Here is a 9286-nt window from a genome sequence, read left to right as displayed (position 1 = left end):
TGTTATTACATTGGCTAGAGCTTCCAGAACTATGTTGAATAGAAGCGGTAATAATGATTATTCTTGGCTTTTTGCTGACTTTAAACCAATGCTCCTGAAACTTAACCACTATCTGTTATTGGGCCACTGGTCTGGTTTAGCTGTCCATTGTCAGATTAAAGATATTTTCTTTTATTCCTAGTTTGGTGTGTTAGGAAGAGTCATGAATGGGGATTGAATTTTGTAAAATGTCTCATCTGCTCCTTTGATTGGTAAAACGAAGTCTTCCAGGTGTGCTGGAAAACAGTCTGTGCTCTTCAATAGTTGCTCTAGGGTTCGATGGCTCAAGCTTGGAAATTATGCTGTTCCAATCTTCTACATCCTTATAAATTACTCTTGGCTCGATCTACCAGTTTCTGTTAGTGGATGTAAAAGATTCCTCTTCCCCCTTCCCCTTCCTTCCTTCCTTCCTTCCTTCCTTCCTTCCTTCCTTCCTTCCTTCCTTCCTTCCTTCCTTCCTTCCTCCCTCCCTCCCTCCCTCCCTCCCTCCCTCCCTTTCTTCTTTTCCTTTCTTCTTCCTTTTTCTTTCTTGGCAACCTAGTAAAATTGTTTCAGTTTAATTTTATCCACCACGTCTCAGTGTCCACGTGGTTAAAGGGAATCCTTATTAGCCTGTTGTTTCACTTGCCAGAATTGAAAATTCCAGATCTGCTGTTTTTCAGATCATGTAACCTGTTGTCAGCGAACGCTTGCACCCGGCAGCTATAATATCAAGGAAAGACAAGGCCCCAGCCCCATCTGACTTTCATCTGGCCTCTACAGTCCAAGAGGTCCCAAGAGACCACTACTGAGCCATCAACCATGCCCCGTCTGATCTGCCTGGGAGAGAGCTGAGTCGAGGTCAGGGAGAGCCCACCGTGGAGTTTTCTGGGCCCTGACTGAGGTGCCCTAATGGACACGAGGAAGGTCTGAGCTGGGCAGGGGTGGGGTTGGGGAGGGGGCTCCTTTTCTTTCACTTTCCCTCCTATACTCTTCACTTTGAGATCACCGATCTCCTCCTCTGCCCTGGGATCAATCTCTTTCCCATCTCTGGCCGAGAAAGTTCTGCGAGGGTAAGCATTATGTCTTATTGATCTTTGCATTCCAGCACCTAGGACCATGCCTGTCATGTTAGATTCTCACTACATAAATGTTGGTTGGTTGGTTGGCTAGATGGGTGGATACAAGGGTAGTTTGACAGATGGGTGGATGGATGAGTGGATAGTTGAGTGGGTGAGGGAGGGAGGGATGGATGGATAGATGGATGGGTGAGTTCTAGGTTCTCAAGGGTGGAAGCTTTTCTGGGCTACCTCTTTTTTTCCTCATGGAAAGATGCAGGAGCCCTCATCCTTGGAGTCCAATTCTCTGAACATCATTCAGTCCTGCCCTGCCTGACAGTATGCTAGGGATTTAGGGGAGAGACAGATGTGATTTGGGTGACTCATGGTGAGTCTCTTGCTCTTTCTGGGCCTAATTGTCCCATTCATAAAATCAAGGGCTCAGTAGAGATACCTCTTCAAATACAAAAGGTCCAATTTTCGTGTCACGTTTAAAAATGTTGCATGGGTACTGGAATAGAGAGTGCATTTTACATGGCTATCATAAGAAAAATGAAATGGTGCATAACCATGCAAATTTTTAAAAGATTAATCATGTTTGTTGGCTCTACTTCACATAAATAATGTTCATTTTCAAGCACTGTGTTCTTGGGAAAAAAAGTACACTCCATCATCATGAAATATTTGATGGCCAGCTTCTAACATTGAGCGTTCTTGCTAAGGATCTGTCCAGCAGCAGAATCCAGAGATCTGTAGCTCTGTACCTTCTCACAGACGCTAAGATTAGGAGAGTCGCAGCCTGGGCTGGGGTGGGGCAGCTTCGGGGTGGGGAAAGGGGACGGGCAGTGACTCAGAGAGGCCAGGTGGCGCGGCCTGGTCAGCTGTGGCTTGGGATGACCTGGACACTTGCACACAAACTCATGTGGACTAAAAGCATGAACCCGCCTTCTCACAACCATTCCCTCCCCATTTTTAAAAACAGAGCTCCTTGCTTTGAGCAATGGCAGAGTTCAAAGAACTCCAGAAGCCAGTTCACGTCTCAGCTTCAGTTATGACCATCCAGATGCCCTGCTCCCGGAGAAATCAGATAATCTCAAACAGGGGAAAGTTCGTCATTTATTCCAGGACCACCCTGGGCCCCGTTAGTCCTGGGCGCTGCTCTCCAGGGAAGCTAGTCGAGCTGGGCAGACAGACAAGTGTGGTGAAATGTGCCCAATGCCACGGTGGACGGGGCCTGTGTTTCTGCAGGGAAAGGTTAGGGGTGACTTTGAAAATAGTTATCAAGGCCTTCTGCCCCTGTTGAGGAGGAAGCAGGGGAGACCTGGGGGTACTGAGGAAGGGAGGTGGGTCGTTGGCTGTGAGTGGGCCCCTCGCCTTGGACTAGAAGAGCCCTTCACAAACGCCTTGGACTAGAAGAGCCCTTCACAAACGTACAAGAGCCGGAGAGATCAGTGGAGGGGCCGGTAAAATGGAGATTCGGCGGCAGCAGGACTGAGCTTTGAGGTTTCTAACAAGCTGGGTGGGGAGTGGAGCGGAGTGGTGGGTGAGAGGTGGAGGAGGCGGCCCGTGATGGGGCCGTCTGCGTGGAGAGGCTTGGCCAGCTGGTGTAAGGGACAGTGGTGGTGACAACAGACGGGAGGCGAGGGGCTTGCAGCTGGGGCCCGGTTGTGTTGCCAGCAGCGCAGACACAAATTCGGGGCTGTGTGGTCTCCCCACCCTCGACTGTGAGCGTCCGTGGTTGGGACCAGATCTTGGTCGGCTCTACATCCTTGACCGTGCTCAGGACATCTGGGTACAACAGCCTTCCAGAGGTTGCTTCCCCCCTCAGAAATGGTCGTAGCCGCCTCTGCTAGGGCAGGACTGGACATGAGCCTTCTCTGACGGACGTGTTGCTCTTCCTCTCCTTGAGGCCTGCGAGCCCAACTCCTATCTTAGCACCGGTGGGCAACCCCCGGCGGGTTTGGGTGCATGCAGAATCTTCTGGCCAGTGCCCCCCATCTGGCCCTCTAGCCTCTGCTTCAATGCTTCAATGTGGACAGAGGAGTGTAATGTTCTAGCACAGTCCATGCCACCAATACGGAGCTGCTGGCCGCAGGGCGGCCTCACATCAGCATTCCTCCTACCTGCTCGACCTGCTGGAAGCTTCTCCTCTAGGAGGCTGGGCGGACATCCCTCTCCAGCAGTTCAGCTGTTCTTTCTAGGCTAATAAAGACTGTGCTTTATTCTAATGGTGACTCCTTTTTAAAAGGTTAAGTCATTCCCTTTTTTGTGTAAAAGGACAGTGGGCAATTGTGATGCAGGACTTTGACCAAATGAGCTGGAACCCATGTTAATCCCCAGTTTCAGAAGAGGTTTCTCTACTGGGTGCAGGAAATCCCAGGGCCTAGGAAGCACCCTAGGCCAGCCCTGCCTCCCTGGGGGCACTGGCCTGCCACACCTACCCTACCCCTTGTGCAAAATCCCCCTCCGAAAGCCTTCACACACACACACACGCACACACACACACACACACACACACACACACACACACACACACACACCATTGGGGACTAGGTCCCCCGCATAACATCTAACTTGAAATTAAGACGGTGAAGGGTTTCAGAGTCCAGATGTTCAGACACTTTACACGTGAAGTTCTTCGCATTTCGTTTTTTGCCAAAACGTTTTGCATGGACGGCTGTCTAATAAGACTCTGGCATAAATCTGCGGTCCTCCCCTCAGGGAACTTTATCCTGTGCATGCGTCCAGAGGAAATTCCAGCTCCCACCCACCACTCCCGGCGTGGAGACTGGAAAGCGGCCTTGGGAAGGCACGGAGAACACTCCCCTCACTGTCCTGCGAGATCAGACTTTTAGGGGTTGGGGGCAGCGTGCACAGGAAGTGCTTGAAATGAGAAGAGAGGAAGGGATGACAAGGGAAATCACCCAGAATCCAGGGCATGCGGGTGACAGTGGCCCCCTGTCTTCGGTGGGAGGACTGACAAACAAGTGGGGGCGGGGGGGGGGGGTAGAGGCAATTAAAACACAACAATCAAACCAACCTTTAAATAGCAACTTTTAAAAATATAAAAACAGCTCATTACAATGACTTTTCATTTTTTTTTTCTTCAGGAATCAACTTTCTCCTACCCTCACCCTCCCCTGTGGCTAGAGCCTTTAACGAGACGCGGCAGATGCCCGTGGAGACCCAGAGAAAGGGAGAGGGATCCTCCAGAAGGCCCCTCCCCAACCTCAGAAAGGTGCAGGGCGCCCAGCCAGTCTCCACGACCTCTGGGTCACGTCCGGGAGCCGCTCGTCTGGAGCAAGATCACTGAAGACCAGCAGTCTCCACTGGGCCCTTCCTTCCTTCTCACCAGACAGAATCGCACATTACAAAATAATCCATAAAAATGCAGTATCAAAATTATCTTCCATATGCTACATCCATGGAGAGCCCACCACCAGGACTCACATCGGCCTTTAGCTTTTCCTTAAAAGAAGAAGAAGAAAAAAAAGACCAAGAAGAAGAAGAAGGAAAAAAAAAAACCCAAACCCTAATACCTCGGAACATTTTGGTACCAAAAAGTGGTACCTGCAGGAGATGACTTTCTACCTGTAACCTGTTTGGGCTCCGAAGAGAGACTGAAAGCCGCAAGAAGTCGCCACAGTGCCAGGACCGGTGTCCCCACCCGACCCCTGTCCCCTCAGCCCTGCGGTGCCGCCTGGGTGGGGCCGCGGGGAGACCGTCCCTTCGGACTCACAACCCTGCAGGTTGATTACACTTTTCCCCTCTAGGGAGAGAGAAGGGGGTCAGAGCCAGGAAAGGGGGAGAAGGCATTTTATAAAGGACATTGATTCTAATTCTTTTTATTCAAATAAAAAAAAAAAAAGCACCCACATCAGTTGCTATTTTTCTCTGGTAGCTCCCTGAGCTGAGTTGCTATGCTTTCCTCTAACTTTTTGTCCTTTGAACGTGGTGTCCGAAGATCAAGAAGGGCCAGAGACGGAGTTCCTTCGCGCCTCCATCTCCCATCACCATAACCAAGTGCGCGCCAAAGAGAGAGCGAGTGAGGCGAGAAGGAAAGAGCGAGCAAGAGTTGGACCCCTGAGAGAGAGGAAGGCGAGCGCAGGCGGCCACAGAGAACCCGACCTTCGTCAGCCTGCCTGGCACCACGCAAGCCTTGCCCAGCCATCCGTGTAGCCCGAGTGGGCCCGACAGGCCCCGGGCTGCTCCCAAGTCCACGGCGAGGTGCGCTCATCCCAGGGGACCTCCTCCCCCCCCTCCCCCGCCACCGGTCAGTCTGGTCACCAGCTGCAGCTCCCTTCCTCTGCCCCCTCCGCTCCCTCTCCATTTGGTTCCCCCTCCCGGCCTCCCCTTCCCAGATGGGGATGTCCCTTAAAAAAAAAAAAAAAGCCACCACCACGAGTGGGTTACAAATACAGCAGGCGAAATACACGGCTAGCGTTTTCGGTGGGAAGGGGCCTCCTCCCCCACTGACCAGTCCAAGATAGAGGAGTCTGTTATTTACATTTTTCACAAACGTTGTGCGCTGCACAATCGGGAAAATGAGATCCCCCCCTCCCCCAGCACAAACACGTGGTCCACTCTGGCATCCCCGACCCGGGGCAGGGGGACAGAGCAAAAGAGAGGGGAAGGAAAGATGGAGATTCACGAGGGGGTCTCTGGGGGGCTGGAGCCCCAAGCCTCCAAAGAAATCTACTTGTAGCGTCTGCCAGGGTTGTGGACGGGGAGGAGGAGAGACATCCGTCGGAGTCCGTGAGACATGGGAGTCCATGCCCAGGGGTCCAGACCGTGACGGGCGCGCCCTCTTGGCCTGCCGGAGCGCAGCCCTGGACCGCTCGGCTGCCCACCGCTGGCCTCCGCCAGCCTCGGGGCCCCTCGCGGGGTGGCCCTATCACCGCCGAGTCTGTTTCTCCCAGAGTCTGACAGCCCTGTTAGAGTCCTTGTTTAGTAGATGACCTCATAAACCGTGGCCTTCTTGTCACCAGAGCCTGTTACAATATATTTGTCATCCGCCGAAATGTCACAACTCAAGACAGACGAGGATTCCTTGGACTGCAGGAGGAAGGCGAGGACAGGCAGGAAGGGGTGGGGAGAAAAAAGGCAGAAACTCACTTTCTTGGTACCCAGCACGATTTCCGCGCTGTGTCACACCCCCTCTGCCGGCCCCGGGGCTCTGACCCCGAGTGAACCCAGCAGGGCCTCCCAGCGCAGCCTGGAGACACGCTTTCAGGGACAGATGCCCCGACCTCCAGCTTTTCCACCGGGAAAGGCTCGTGAACAGGGTCCAGGGTGATCCTGGAGTTGTAAAGCTCCAAAGAGCACTGCAGCGCGAGCTTCTCCGTGGAGTTTACAGATAAGAAGGAGCACTTCTGACCAGGGCGTGGGCATCCGCGGGCCACAGCCTCAGGCTGCCGAGCTAGGGAGGGGACCTACGCCCAACCCGAAGTGTCCAGTGTAACTAGGGAGATGCTGGGGGTTTCCATGCGTGACACGCTGCCCGCCATACATTCCCAGCACGGATCCCGAAAGTGGCTTGTGGGCTGGGAGCACAGGAGCACCGTGTGTGTGTGTGTGTGTGTGTGCGCGCGTGTGTGTGTGCGCGCGTGCATGTGCTCAAGACGATGTACAAGTGAGAGCTGTAGGTCGGAACCCAGATCTTGAAAAATTATGAAAAGCCTCTTCCAGCTCTCCCATCTCTTTCCAGATCCTGCCCCCTCACTCCTTACACTGAGGTGTTGAGATGAGACACAAACTTACTGGAACATCAGGTAAACACTGTTCTGATAAGAGCTGCCCAGTGCCGCTGAAGCATACCGGCCAGAGCCAAGACCACGACTTGACTCCCCCTTGTTCTAGAAATCCTACAAGAAGCCCTGCTTAAAAGCCCTCGCCCTATGGGTCAGACGCCACCAGCCGCGGTGTGTGTTCCACTGATGTGTCCCAGGCCTTGGCTCTGGGGAACCCATCCCGCACCCGCATCAGGTAGGGCCTGGAAGGGGCCGTCCCCATTCCCAGTCCCCGGGGCAGCCGGGCGGTGGGAGGTACCTGGAATATGCTGGCTCCATACGGTGTCCTCCAAGCGTTGAGGAGATTGTCCTTCCCAGTGCTCACGAACCACTTGCCTGCAGGCGGGAGGCAAGGGAGCGTCAGCTTGTGGCTGGCTGCCCTGGAAGGCAAGGCCCGCCCCAGACACGGCCGGCTGCCATGGAGACGTGCCGCGAACTGCCAACCGGGCCTTAGTTAGACTCTCGGCTGGTGAGGGGCATTTCCTAAGCGAGACCCGTAACTGACTCCCGGACATGGCAGCCCGCTCTGCCAGGGCTCTGCCCATGCTAGCGCACTACTGCTCCCCAAAGCCTCGCAGGGGCCCCAGGCCACCCCCGGAGAAAGACCCCCTGGCGTGCAGAGAGGATGAGGCGTGTCCAAGGTGGCACAGCCAGTCAGGGGAGAAGCAGGTCCGACCCGGGGCCGGCAGCCACCAGCGCCCGCAGTCTTAGCCGCCTGCAGGAACGGCCTCGAGGCTAGCGTGCCGTTCCTCTGCCCCGGGCCTGCAAGGACTGGCTCTGGCCTGCTGCCAGGAGCGCTTGGTCCCCGTGGCCGTATCCACATCCAAGGGACATGGATGGGGGGTGGGGGGGAGGGTGGGACACGACAGTGGTCGGGATCGGGAGGCTGGATTCCAGGACGTGGCTGGCTCGGGGGCTCTGCCTTGCTATCAGCTCCGGGCCCCACCTCGGCGCAGAGGGCAGGGCGGGCTGCCCGGGCTCCCAGCTCCCCGGGCTCCCGGCTCCCCGAGGCTCACCGCAGTAGGCGAACTTGAGGGACAGCACGCAGCTCTCGTGCAGGTGCAGCTGGTACTTGTCCGGCTTGGTGTGGTGCAGGACCTCCACGTTGCTGCTCTCCATGCCCACGGCCAGCCACTCCCCGGTGGGGCAGTAGCCCAGTGAGAAGATCTGAGGGGGTGGGGGGCAGACCGGGCTCAGCTCCTCTGCCCCCCACCCCCACCGGGGCCCCAGGGGCCCACCGCTCCCACTCCCATCACGTCCCCACCTGCCACCTGCGAGGCAAAGCCCCCTCTCCTCTCCCTCAGCCCCGGAATGCCTTTCAGGGGTGAGGAAGTAGAGGCTCAGAGAGGTCGCTGACTCTAGAAAGTAGTGGTAAAGCCAGCACTCCAGCTCAGAGATGGTACAGGCATTTTACTGTCCAAGTTACTCTATCTCTGTGACCTTTGCCTTTCCTTAAGAAAAAAAGTAAACAAAATGCTAAAATATTAAATATGTATGGCTGATATATTTAAATGAGTGGAAAGTAAGGCTACCTAACATTAACAGAGTATCTTCCAGGAGCCGGGCTATGGCTAAGGCTTTTAAGAGGGATCGTTTCAGGTGCAGACCTACGAGGCAGCTACTATTGTGCCCATCCTGTGAGGGAGAAAACCAGGGCCAGAGTGTTCAACAATAGAGAAGCTGAGAATCAGATCTGAGCAGTTGGGTCAAGTACGTCCAACTGCAGGGCCTTGTCGATTCCAGTCTACTGCTGCCTCCTCCAGGAAGCCTTCCGAGGTGGCTGAGGTTGGTTAAAGGTCCATTTGCAACGACCACCTGTGAGGGCCCCGCGTCCCCCGACCCAGCCACTGGGACCCCAGAAGGGAAGGGCACATGCTGCCCTGGGGGAGGGGAGGAGCGCACACACCTGCGAGGTGAAGTCGTGCTGCTGCAGCTGCCGACCCTCGCGCAGGTCCCAGGAGCGCACGGTGTTGTCCAGGCCTCCGGTCCACAGCTTGGTGCCATCATGGGAGATGTCTATGCAGCTGGCCCCGTCCGTGTGGCCCTGGAACTGCCTACGAAGGCCAAGCAGGGAGACGGGGTGAGCCCTCGGGAACCACTGACTGCCGAGGCCAGCTGTGTCTGAGCAGAAGAGGAAACTGAGGCCCAGCAGGGGGTGGACCATGCACCCACGGGGCTCTGGTGAGCCCACAGCAGAGCGGGGCCCGGGCCTCCTCCCAGCCCCACTCCAGAGTCTCCGGCCCGGGCCGTCCTCCTCCTGCTGGCTATGGGACTGAGACCACACGCAGCTAGATGCCCCAACGACCAGCAAGGACAGCCGCTGTGCACCGACAGCCGACTCTGGGGTATGCACGCTGCCCTGCACTGCGCTCCCACTCCGAGGGCGGCCTTCACCACGCCTGCTTCACACGGGGGACACAG

General features: G+C 55.6%; 1 protein-coding gene across 8 annotated transcripts in view; it reads right to left on the bottom strand.

The window, feature by feature from the left end:
• Positions 1-4113: 4113 nt before the first annotated feature.
• TLE3 (TLE family member 3, transcriptional corepressor) overlaps positions 4114-9286 on the bottom strand; it is a 47353-nt gene continuing 42180 nt past the window's right edge. For all 8 annotated transcript variants that reach the window (XM_045810616.2, XM_045810618.2, XM_045810617.2 and 5 more), the window contains exons 17-20: positions 8772-8919; positions 7882-8032; positions 7125-7201; positions 4114-6131 (exon numbers count right to left, since the gene is read on the bottom strand). In XM_045810616.2, the coding sequence (XP_045666572.1) occupies positions 6024-6131; positions 7125-7201; positions 7882-8032; positions 8772-8919 (484 nt within the window). In that variant the 3' untranslated portion in view covers positions 4114-6023. The remainder of the gene's footprint in view (positions 6132-7124; positions 7202-7881; positions 8033-8771; positions 8920-9286) is intronic.

Source organism: Ursus americanus, chromosome 28 (assembly GCF_024610735.1).
Source record: "Ursus americanus isolate L20-20 chromosome 28, mUrsAme1.1.p, whole genome shotgun sequence".
In the NCBI taxonomy this organism is placed as follows: domain Eukaryota; kingdom Metazoa; phylum Chordata; class Mammalia; order Carnivora; family Ursidae; genus Ursus; species Ursus americanus.
This window is presented reverse-complemented; position numbering and strand designations above follow the sequence as displayed.